This window comes from Grampus griseus (assembly GCF_964374135.1).
Source record: "Grampus griseus genome assembly, chromosome: 8".
Taxonomy (NCBI): Eukaryota; Metazoa; Chordata; class Mammalia; order Artiodactyla; family Delphinidae; genus Grampus; species Grampus griseus.
This window is the reverse complement of record NC_139002.1, coordinates 15,891,963-15,904,754: the sequence shown is the minus strand read 5'-3', so window position 1 is coordinate 15,904,754 and position 12,792 is coordinate 15,891,963. Positions and strand designations below refer to the sequence as shown.

The 12,792-nt window shown below is 40.6% G+C and overlaps 1 protein-coding gene across 3 annotated transcripts in view; it reads left to right on the top strand.

The window, feature by feature from the left end:
- RNF214 (ring finger protein 214) overlaps positions 1–12,792 on the top strand; it is a 50,111-nt gene that overhangs the window by 5,070 nt on the left and 32,249 nt on the right. For all 3 annotated transcript variants that reach the window (XM_082659384.1, XM_082659383.1, XM_082659385.1), the window contains exons 4-6: positions 363–422; positions 5,292–5,432; positions 8,313–8,452. In XM_082659384.1, the coding sequence (XP_082515510.1) occupies positions 363–422; positions 5,292–5,432; positions 8,313–8,452 (341 nt within the window). The remainder of the gene's footprint in view (positions 1–362; positions 423–5,291; positions 5,433–8,312; positions 8,453–12,792) is intronic.

The window sequence follows — 12,792 nt, the reverse complement described above, 5'->3', positions numbered from 1 at the left end:
CTATATCTTAAGAAGTACGGGGTATCCTGCCTTCTAGTGACTGGTGTGCTTTTTTGTAGCAGGAAGGATGAGCACAGTAAATTGTAGGGGCCAAAATTCTTATCTGAGTCTCGAGCTTGTCTCTCCATCAGTTGTTGGGTCTTGTTCAGCTTATTTTGTGGGGTAAATGCTTCATGCTACATGGATGTCAGTGGACATTTGCCAGAACTACAGTTCTCTTGCTATGAAGCTGATAAGGGGAGAGAGTAAAAAGTTAACTTCTCAGTTCCTTGTGGCAGATTTCTCAGTGAAAGGACGAGAGCAATTCTGCCTTTTAGAATGTCTCTGAACAGTTCTGAATATACTTGTTTCTTTCTTTATAGACTGACTTTAAGACGGCTGATTCAGAGGTAAACACAGATCAAGATATTGAAAAGAATCTGGTAAGTAGTTAAACTGCAATTGTTCATGTATGAAACCATTAATGCAGAAGATCTAGAGTCACATCATCTCAGTTGGAAAAGGTGCAGGAACCTCCTTTATAAAATCCCTGACAGATGGTCAGCTAACTTCTACTTGATCACCTCCAGAGATGGGAAGCTTACTACTCATGAATCAGCATATTGCATTTTGAAAATAGCTCTTATTGTTAGATCTTATTATGAGGTGAGAACAGAACCACTAAAACTTCTTGTTATAGTTCTCTCTTGAGCTACGTAGAGTAAATCTAAATCCCTTTACTTGTTAGCCCAAAATATATTCAAAATGTTTTTTTAAATGCTTTTTCCTCTTATCCTTTAAGTCTGAACCTTTCCAGGTGAAACATCCCCAGATTTTTTTTTTTTTTTTTTTTTGCAGTACGCGGGCCTCTCACTGTTGTGGCCTCTCCCGTTGCGGAGCACAGGCTCCAGATGCGCAGGCTCAGTGGCCATGGCTCAGTGGCCATGGCTCACGGGCCCAGCCGCTCCGCGGCATGTGGGATCTTCCCAGACCGGGGCACGAACCCATGTCCCTTGCATCGGCAGGCGGACTCTCAACCACTGCGCCACCAGGGAAGCCCCCCAGATGTTTTTTTAACATTCTTCTTTTCTTCATATGATATATTTTTGAGTCTTTTCTTCAACCTGGTTACTTTTTCACCTAGACATGTTACACCTTCTCAATGTTTCTTTTGCAGTATGATCCTGAGAGCTAAATGTAGTAATGCACATACAGTGTAATTACTTCACTATACAATGGAACTGTTGTGTCAGTCTGTGGTGACATTCTACACACCATTTCCTAAGCTGACATCGTCACACTGTGGAGTTTTCACTTTTACTCCATCAGGTCTTTTTCTCATGTATTGTTTAATTGTATCTTCCAATTTTATGCCTAGGTAATTATTTTTTTTTTTTTGAGCATCACTTTTTAAATCTGTTTTTTACTTAAAAATAGGTAATTGGTTTTTAAAACTTAGAGAACTTCACATTTATTTTTGTTAAAGTGGTCCCCTTGATCTTTCCCTGGCATTTTGTGGCAAAACTTCCACCCTGTAAGTGTGTGGATATCTGAATGTCCATTTTTCAAGAGGAAGGATAATGCTAGAAAAGGCACCCTAAGTTCAGGAAGGGGTCTTTAGGGTAAGATATGTTAATTGAATGGAAATAAAGAGGAAAACCAGGTAAGAAAGTGGATATTTGGTGCAAGTTGAAGAAATTGAGGGGCAGATGGAAAGAAGTAAGTTATTGGAGTACATTAACCACATGAAAACTTTTAAATAGAGAGTAGCAACTCAGGAGTTATTTATAACAGGCAAGTAAAAAGATCCTAGAGATGAGAGACCTGATGGCGATGTGCTGGGTGAGAACCAGGCTAGGAGAGAACCTCCAGGAGAAGGAGGAGAAGTCGCCTTTTCTTGAGCATTTATTCTAAACACTTTACATGGAGTGTTTATTTGGTCCCCACAGTTGTAAGGCAGGGTTTTGTTGACCATATAGCAATTGAAGGGGCCAACTAAGAGGTAATAGATAAGCTTTAGCATCAGTCTGAAACAGGGGTGGAAACTGGCAAGCCATTAGGCCAAAAGAGGCCCAGAGTTGTGTTTTGTTTGGCAGTATTCTTTTGGGTGGTGGTGTGGCCCACATGCTGTAATTTTTTAAATTATTATGATTTTTTAAATATTTATTTAGTTTGGTTGCCCCGGGTCTTAGCTGCGACAGGTGGGCTCCTTCGTTGTGGCTCCAGGGCTCCTTAGTTGTGGCATGCAAACCGTCAGTTGCAGCATGCACGTGGGATCTAGTTCCCTGACTAGGTATTGAACCGGGCCCCCTGCATTGGGAGCATGGAGTCTCAACCACTGTACCACCAGGGAAGTCCCTATTATTATTATTTTTAAAACACAATATGATTATATTTTAGTACACAGCCAAAATACAAAACACCGTAGTAAGTTGACAGCAGTAGAACATGGTATTTCATTTGCATTGCATAACAGACGGTTAACATTCTTAGTTGTAAATGAGTTCGCCACATGCTTTTTTTTTTTTTTTTTCTCTTCTCGGTACGCGGGCCTCTCACTGTTGTGGCCTCTCCCGTTGCGGAGCACAGGCTCCGGACGCGCAGGTTCAGCAGCCATGGCTCGTGGGCCCAGCCGCTCCGCGGCATGTGGGATCTTCCCGAACCGGGGCACGATCCCATGTCCCCTGCATCAGTAGGCAGACTCCCAACCACTGCGCCACCAGGGAAGCCCTCCACATGCTTTTAAAAAGGCATTGGGACTAAGCAGGTATTAAGCTTAGTGGCAATACAGGGAACTTTGCTCCTGTTTTATTTGCTACCCTTTTCATGCATTTACAGTAATTGCCCACTGCCTGCATTTGAAATTGTGACTCCTGCCTCTCAGGACCAATTCACCATCAATGAAACAAAGTAACAATGTGTAACCCTTTGGCTTATTAAGATGAGAATTGTATCAAGTAATTTGCTGTATGCCTTTAAGCCATCCATTTGTATGTACTAATAGTATGTACCTTGAGACTTCTTTCCGTGAAGACTAGAGTTTTTTTCCCCATCCTGTGTTGTTAAAAAGATGCATTATCGGGCTTCCCTGGTGGCGCAGTGGTTGAGAGTCCGCCTGCCGATGCGGGGGACACGGGTTCGTGCCGCGGTCTGGGAAGATCCCACATGCTGCGGAGCGGCTGGGCCCGTGAGCCATGGCTGCTGAGCCTGCGCATCGGGAGCCTGTGCTTCACAACGGGAGAGGCCACAGCACTGAGAGGCCCGCATACCGCAAAAAAAAATAAAATAAAAATTTTTTAAAGATGTATTATGGACAGAGAGGTACCATAAGGAAGTAGAGAGAGAAGAAAAGAATCCTCTAATCTACTAGTTTTCATCAATTGGTTCTTAACCTTTAACTTTTCTTGGGTTAAGGTCCTCTTTCAGAATCTTTTGAAAACTTTGAATTCTCATCTCAAAAAATTTTATACACACCTATCCATAGACCTCAGGTTTAGAATCCCTTTAAAGTTATGATGCTAAGGTGTCATCTGTTTAGGGAGCTTTAGTTACATTTCAGTACATGGACTAAGGACTAGCTTATCCCAAAGCTAAAGTCCCATCTTGAGAGCTTATTTTTTTATTATCATAGTGTGATCAAGTTTTTCGCTATTCACTTCTAAAACCTTTCTTTTCTTTGAAAGTAGTTATCGTCTAATGAACAAATTCAGTTTAATGCTCTGTTTAAATTTTACACTGGTTACCTTATACCAAGTGTGCTTTAAATTGACCCTCTAAGTTTCAGTGTTCCTTTGAAAGGTAATCATTACTTTTCTTGATTTATTAATGTGGGGGAGGCAGAGCTGAACTGTGACCCTTAGAAGCTTCACCTCTTTTATTGACTTATTTATTTATTGGCTGCGCTGGGTCTTGGTTGTGGCATGCGAGAGCTTTAGTTGCAGCCTGCATGCGGGATCTAGTTCCCCAACCAGGGATCAAACCCGGGCCCCCTGCATTGGGAGTGTGGAGTCTTACCCACTGGACCACCAGGGAAGTCCCAGAAGCTTTACTTCTGCTCCCTGTTTATATGAGAGCTTGCCGATTTGACCAATCTGAATACCAAGTGCCCCGGAACTCTTTGGTGGATCTGCCAATTTGTAGTGCTAATGACCAGTAAGGAGTCCAGTTTCTGGATGCATTTTGAGTAGTTGATCTGTTCTTTGTTTTTGCTCGTTCTTCTTCCTCCTAATAGATAAAATACCTTATTTCTCTTATTCCCTACTGCAGGGAAATTAGCCTATAAAGGGTCAGTTAGTAGATATCTTAGGCTTTGTGGGCTGTATGTGCTCTTTTGTAACCACTCCACTCTGCTGTTGTAGTGTGAAAGCAGCCAGCCAGCTGTCGGGTATGGCTGTGTTCCTATAAAACATTTACTTATAAAAACAGACGGTGGGGGCTTCCCTGGTGGCACAGTGGTTGAGAGTCCGCCTGCCAATGCAGAGGACGCGGGTTCGTGCCCCGGTCCGGGAAGATCCCACATGCCGCGGAACGGCTGCGCTTGTGAGCCATGGCCGCTGAGCCTGCGCGTCCGGAGCCTGTGCTCCGCGACGGGAGAGGCCACAGCGGTGAGAGGCCCGCGTACCGCAAAAAAAAAAAAAAAAAAAAAAAAACAGACGGTGGGACCTCCCTGGTGGCGCAGTGGTTAAGAATCCGCCTGCCAATGCAGGGGACACGGGATCAAGCCCTGGTCCGGGAAGCTCTCACATGCCACAGAGCAACTCAGCCCTTGCGCCACAACTACTGAGCCTGTGTGCCACAGCTACAGAAGCCCACACACCTAGAACCTGTGCTCCGCGACAAGAGAAGACACCGCAATGAGAAGCCCCCGCGCTACAATGAAGAGTAGCTCCCGCTCGCCACAACTAGAGAAAGCCCGTGCACAACAATGAAGACACAATGCAGCCAAAAATAAAATAAATAAATAAAATTTAAAAACAAAAACAGTTGATGGCTGGATTTGGCCCACAGGCCATAGGTTACCACCCTCCATCTTAGCGCAGTGTTGTACAATAGAATTTCCTTTAACGACGGAAGTGTTCTGTATCTGTGCTGTCCAGTATAGTAGCCACTACTCACATGTAGCTACTGAGTACTTGGAATGTGGTAAGGTGACTGAGGAGCTGGATGTTTACATTTGCTTATTCTAATTAATTTAGCTACAGCATCGGACACTGCAGCCATAGCGCCCTGCATGGTGCCTTGAACAGGGACATGGTGAATGTTTCTTGCAATGAAATTGGCGAATTAAACTTCTCATCTGTTGTTACCAATAGGATAAAATGATGACAGAGAGAACCTTGTTGAAGGAGCGTTACCAGGAGGTCCTGGACAAGCAGAGGCAAGTGGAGAATCAGCTCCAAGTGCAATTAAAGCAACTTCAGCAAAGGAGAGAAGAAGAAATGAAGAATCACCAGGTATTCTGCTTATGTTAAAATTGGCAATAAGTAAAGTATAGTCCCTAATCAGACTTTAATTTTGTTTTCAAATTAATAGAAATAAAAAAGCAGTATTTAACTTTTTAATGGTTATCATAGAATTTTAAGGATAAACAAGAACCTTCGAGGGCATCTCGTCCAAACTCTCACTCCTATTTTGGTTCAGAGAGGAAAGGATTTTTTTTTTTTTTTTTTCGGTACGCGGGCCTCTCACTGCCGCAGCCTCTCCCGTTGCAGAGCACAGGCTCCGGACGCGCAGGCTCAGCGGCCATGGCTCACAGGCCCAGCCGCTCCACAGCATGTGGGATCTTCCCGGACCGGGGCACGAACCCGTGTCCCCTGCATCGGCAGGCGGACCCTCAACCACTGCGCCACCAGGGAAGCCCAGGATTATTTATTTAATATATTTGTTTGACTGCCTACCTGGAAAGTCATTTGATTAGACTCCTGTCTCACACTATATTTAAAAATACAATTCTAAGTAAATTAAAAATATACATATAAAAACTGGAAAAAAATTTTAAATCAGAAGAAAATTTAGAAGAATATTTGTATACCTGAAGTTGCAAGAGGTCATTTTAACCCAGGCAGAAAACCTAGAAGATTTTTTAAAATTAATTATATATAATTAAACTTTTTGGCATGGCAAATGATATAGAAAACAGTCAAAAGATCAATATTAGACTGAGAGAAAATATTTATAGCACATATGACGAAGGGTTTAAGATGACATTCTGAGATTCCTACAAATTCATGGTAAAAGCCAAACAATCTAGAGAAACCAGGAAAAGTTACTGTATTACTTTCCTATTGTAATAGTTTTCTACTGTAATAGTTTCCCATTGCTGCTGTAACAAGTTGTGAATTTAGAGCTTAAAACAACACGTTTATTATCTTACAGTTCTGTAGGTCAGAAGTACAACGTGGGTGTCACTGGGCTAAAATCAAGGTATTAGGAGGGCAGCATTCCTTTCTAGGGACTCTAGGGGAGAATACATTTCCCTGCATTTCTGGCTTCTAGAGGCTGTTTGCATTCCTTTACCTGTGGCCCCCGTCTCCATCTTCAGAGTCAGCAACGTTGCATTTCTGTAACTGTTCTTCCCTAATCACATCTTCCTCTGATCACAAGTGGGAAAGTTTCTCTGCTTTTAAAGACCCATTTGTGGTTAGATTGGGCCCACCCCGATAATCCAGGATTGTCTCCCTATCTCTTTTGCTATGGAGGGTAACATAGGTTCCAAGGAGTAGAACATGGACATTTTTGTGGGGAAGAGGTTATTATTTTGCCCATAACAGTCACAAACAGTAATTCACAGAAGAGGAAAAGCAAATGGGTAACAAATGTATGAAAATAAACTCAGCCTTACTAGTGTCGATCCATTTGTATAGCAAATATTTTTTGAGTTCCTGATGTACGCTCTGAAGATTTAGTGGTGAACGAAACATAGTCTCTGCCTTCATTGAATGCTTATTCTAGTTGGAGGAGACAGACAATAAAAACAGTAAAAGAACAGGAGGTAGTGAAATGCTCATTAAAATTACTAGATACCATTCCTCCCTCTTTCCCAAGAGATTGGGAAAAATGAAATAAGTTGTCAAAGGTAAGGAAAAATGAACTCTTTTTAGACATTGGTAGGTGTGTGAATTGGTATGACCATTTTAGAAAAGATATTAGGGTGACTTCCCTGGTGGTCCAGTGGTTAAGACTCCAAGCTTCCAATGCAGGGGGCACAGGTTCAATTCCTGGTTGGGGAACCAAGAATCCCGCATGACGTGCAGCATGCCAAAAAGTTAAGTAAATAAATAAACAAGTAAATAAGTATATAAATAAAGTCTGAAGAAAAAAGATATTAGGAATTGTCACTTAAAATTTTAAAATGTATATATACCTTGATTTAGCAGTCTCATTGTTAGGAGTCTATTCTACAGAAATAAAAGCTTTTGTATGAAAATATAGGCATACAGGATGTTTATTGTAGTATTATTTGTAGTTACAAGAAAACTGAAATCAGCCTTAACAGGATGGACTCTTTTTTTTTTTTTTTTTTTAGGATGGACTCTTAACAGAGACTGGTTGACTAAATTCGTTATATACATGTCATGTCGTGTTATACAGCTATTTTTTAATTTGATTTATATTTATCGATAGTATGCTCATGTCAGGTGAACAAAAGCAAGATGCAGAATAGTGTATATAAAATTACCTCATTATAAAGAAAACAAAAAAGCAAATACGTACGTAAGTACACATGTATTTGTGTAAGAATGGAGAAAGATGTGAAAGCATAGAACAAAACGCTTAACACATTGATTACTTTATGGGTGGAATTGGTGTGCATTAGGGGTGACTTAACTTTATTACTTTTTGTTCGACTTCTTATTATAAATATATATGTATATAGTTAAATAATTTAAAAAGAACAAAGGTAACCCCTACGCATAATAAAGTAGAGCCGTAACAAAACAAAACAAGACCATATTTGTTGGAAGTAGCAAACTCCCACCCTGTGCAAGAATGCCTTTCTCAGCAGTCTTGACAGGTGTTCATTCAGCCTTTATATGAGCACCAGTAATGGAGAGCTTATTGCTTCACAAGGCAGTAAATTCCGTTTTTGAACAGTTGTGATTGTTAGAAATTCTTTTCTCCTGTTGAATTGAAATCTGCTTTATTATAACTTACTCCCTTTTGGGACTTTTTTGACTGCTTTGGGGACTACTCATCACCAGATTCCTTCAATTCAATTTGAAATCACTAAAGTCAATATGTTAATTTGAGATAGTTGAAAGTAACCTTCAGACCAAAAGAACTAATTCATTTCCTTCTTTATTTGTGTGTGACTATAATTGTGCGGGACTTAGGAGATATTAAAGGCTATCCAGGACGTAACAATAAAGCGAGAAGAAACAAAGAAGAAGATAGAGAAAGAAAAGAAGGAGTTTTTGCAGAAGGAGCAGGATCTGAAAGCTGAAATTGAGAAGCTTTGTGAGAAGGGCAGAAGGTAAATGATGCTGTTAAGAATAAAAACCCTGGGTTTATGTGTGTGTGTTTGTACATAACAGGCCGGTTCTATTTGTGTTTCTACTTTCTTTTCTTTCAGTCTAATTTTTATTTGAAAAACAAGTGCACAAATTAAAATCCTTGAGTGATTTTAGCTTTTTCAGCACCCTATGTTAAATTTAATAAAAAATGTTTCAGGGATTCATCAGTACATTGAAATAACAGCAGCTCCTTGTTTGGTCCCAAGTCTGATCAGGATTTTGATATATATCTAACACCTATTTCACTTGCCTTATCTGATGTTTGACAGTTTAGGCTATGAGGCTACTTTGATTATGTTAAATTCAGCACCAAAACCAAATTTCAAACTAACATTGCAAGCTGTTTGCAAAGCTATTTAATGGATCTGTGTCCTTTTCAGGGTACTGCAGCAAGGCTAAGGCGGGCATAGAATTTGGTCATAGTTTCAATTTTCTAAGTTTCTTAATGTGACCTGTTTGGAAGTCAAAATAGTTGTGAATATTGTGATTTTATTTAAATTCTACTAAAATGCATTTTTATTTATCAAGAAAATCTTGGCTTGCTAATGTGTCCGAGAGCTAAGTGAAAAGTAGCGGGATACTTGGAAAATGATTCAGCAAATGAGGAAAGATGATAAATAAGACAGGACATTTTGGAATAATTGGGAAATTTTGAATATGGATTGCGTATTAGGTAATATTGTATCAATGGTAAATATTTTGTGTGTGATTATGTAGAAGGTTCTTATTCTTAAGAGATACTTGCTGAAGTTTTAGGGGTTGTCATGATGTCTATAACTTTCAGGTGGTTCAGAGGGAGAAGTAAAGTAAATGTGGCAAAAAGCGTTAACAGCTGGTGAATCCAGATGAAGGGCATGTGTTCACTGGACTATTCTGTTAACTTTTCTGTTGGTTTGAAATTTTCAAAGAAAAAGTTGCAGGAGTGGGGGTAGATATAGGGAGAAATTAGCCAGGCAACGAATAGGGAAGAAGACATTGCAGGCAGGGGACCTATAGACGAGAGAGATTAGCAACTGAGACCTGAGGTAGAGAGGAATGAGGCTAGTGGAGGAGGCAGAAGCCCGATCACAAAGGCTCAGATCCCGTGTAAGGAGTTTGAGATTTTCCCTGATAGTGAGAGACTAGAGAGTTTTAAGGAGGGGTGGGGATCAGAGGATGAGATTTGCACTTTATTTATTTATTTTTAATTAAAAAATTTTTAATTGAAGTATGGTTGATTTATAATATATTAGTTTCAGATGTACAACGTAGTGATTTAAAACCTTTATGGATTATATTTAAAGTTATTATAAAATATTGGCTGTATTCCCTGTGCTGTATACTATATCCTTACAGCTTATTTATTTTATACACAGTAGTTTGTACTTCTTAGTCCCCTACCCCTATCTTGCCCCTCCTCCCCATCTCCCCACTGGCAACCACCTGTTTGTTCTCTGTATCTGTGAGTCTGTTTCTGTTTTGTTACATTCATTCATTCTTTTCACTTTTTAGATTCCACATGTAAGTGATGACATACAGTATTGTGTTTTTCTATCTGATTTATTTCACTTAGCATAATGCCCTCCAGGTCCATCCATGTTATTGCAAATGGCAAAATTCCATTCTTTTTTATGGCTGAGTAGTATTCCAGTGTGTGTGTGTGTGTGTGTGTGTGTGTGTGTGTGTGTGTGTGTGTATGTATGTATGTATGTATGTATTACCACATCTGTTTTATCCATTCATCTGTTGTTGGACACTTAGGTTGCTTCCCTATCTTGGCAACTGTAAACAGAGATTTTCAGTTTAGATAGATGATGATGCCAGTTGGAGAATAGACTGGAGTAGTGTAGAGGACCAGTTAGGAGACTTATCTGTCAGAGCCTGCGTTACAATAATGGTGGCCAAAACTGAAGTGCTGCAGTGGGGAGGAGAGATGTGAATCCATTTGTAAGGTGTTAGGGGTAGCACTAATAGGTGGAGAGGGAAGAGTTATAGAAACGCCCATATTTCTGGCTTGGAAAATTGGGGAAATAATGGGGTTTTCTAATAAGATGTCTTATTTAGTTACCCACTTTACAAGTTTCAAGTTAAATTCTACCTCCTTTGTAAAATCTTCCTTATCCAGTTCTTCCTGAACTAATCTCTCCCTCCTCAGAACATCTATACAGCTCTCTGCTGATTTTGCTTATTTTTTTATTTTTATTTTTTTTAATTTTTTTTGTTGTACGCGGGCCTCTCACTGTTGTGGCCTCTCCCGTTGCGGAGCACAGGCTCCGGACGGGCAGGCTCAGCGGCCATGGCTCACGGGCCCAGCCGCTTCGTGGCATGTGGGGTCTTCCCGGACTGGGGCACGAACCCGTGTGCCCTGCATCGGCAGGCAGACTCTCAACCACTGCGCCACCAGGGAAGCCCCCTGATTTTGCTTATTTTTGTATTATACTGTACTCTACATTTTTTTCTACCTGTGTATGTCTTGGCTGGCCATTGATATTGTAAGCCTCTTGAGGATAAAGACTGGACTCTCCCTCTTCATATGTATTTAAAAATTTTTTTTTTACTCTTTTGTGTTCTTTTACACTTAGCTCAGTGCTATATACTGATAATTATTGGACAAATATTTGTTGAATTACTGGATAGGAAATTAAATTTCACCTTGATATTATAGATGAATTTACGTAATAGAAATTTGCTAAGTGCTTTGTACTGTTTGAAGGTAATTACTGTGTTTTTTATTGTAATTATAATTTTTAAAGAAGACACGATGAACTGACCAAAAAAAAAAAGACCAAATATTCAGTTTAGTCACGTATTTGATTTTTTTTCTCCTTGACACTTGGCTGCTTTATAATGGACATTGTCTTGCCTTTGTGGGGACACTTTCTAGTTTCCAGCTTGCATCCTTCAAGATTATTGCTGGTATTAGAAAGGTGAGGCTTCCAAGCTAGTTCTCTTCTACGGCCGAACTTCTTTTTAAGCTCCCTGCCTTTAATAGTGACTCATCGAGAATAATAGCAAGTAAGGCTCTTCTTGAATAAAGATGGTGAGCTTGCGCTTTAAGAGACATCATCGGTTGATTCACAAAGGTAGGTTGGGACCAGTAGCCGAAAAATTGCAATATCAAGCAAAGGTCTTCTTTTTTTTTTTTTTAATATTTATTTATTTATTTGGCTGCACCAGGTCTTAGTTGCGGCATGTGGGATCCTCCCGGACTGGGGCACGAACCCGTGTCCCCTGCATTGGCAGGCGGACTCTCAACCACTGCGCCACCAGGGAAGCCCGGGTCTTCTTTTTTAAAATGCTCTGAGCTTGCCTGATGAACTCGTGATAGAGTGATAGGTAAATAGCAGATCAAGGGAGTTAATGTTGGAAGCATTACTTTGGATGTGGTATAAGAGTTTATGCTATATTGAAATTGACAGGGTACAAGAGGATTCTTTTTGGAAATTTCTCACCAAATGCTAGTTTATTTAACTGGTATGCTTTGAAGTCCTAATAGCTTGTCTGGCAATCAGTAAATCTAGTGAGTATTTCTTAGGTGCAAAGCAGTGAGCCAGACTGTTCAGCATCCTGTATTTTGACCACAGCCTTCAGTCCTTCCAGCTTTCTGTCTCATTCCCAGTAAATGTACACTTTGACATCAAGTCCTCTTTCTTGTTTTTTGACTTCATTCCAGTTTCTCCCAGTCCTCCAGCTCCCTGGAAGCATTTCTTTGCCTAGCCAGACTGGACTCATGGTCCATTACTTGAATTTCTCCCTTACCATTACCATCAATTCTGTGGAGGCTTGTTCCTTTCCTTTCATTTTTCCATAGTACTCCAGTCCTGGGCCAAGTCAACCCCCACACCTACCCCCCCACCCTGCCCCCTCCTACATCTATCTCTATTCTTCTTATACTTGGGCTGCTGAGGGCTGCTGCAGGAGATCACACTGTGTGTCTTGAGGCCAGAATAAATTTGACAGAATAAATTTGACTTTCAAAATCACCCGGACCCTCAGGACTCCCTCTTCCTCTGAGGGCTGTCCCTAACTATTACCTCTCTTTCTAAACTTTCTGTCTCCACCACTTCTCTCCTTAGTCTTAGCAAGTGATCTTGCCTTTTATTTGACTGAAAAAATAGGGGCCATCGAGTAAACCTTCCTTCAGTTTCCTATCAGCAGATACATCCATCTTTTCTTCCTGTCCTTGTATCTGAGTCTAAACTACCTGTGTGTGAATCCTGTTCCCTCTTGCTTTTCCCACTTCTCCGTAAGTGACACCACACTCTCCTCCAGTGACTAAGCCGAATAACCAAGTCATTCTGAATTCTTCTCTTAACCCCTT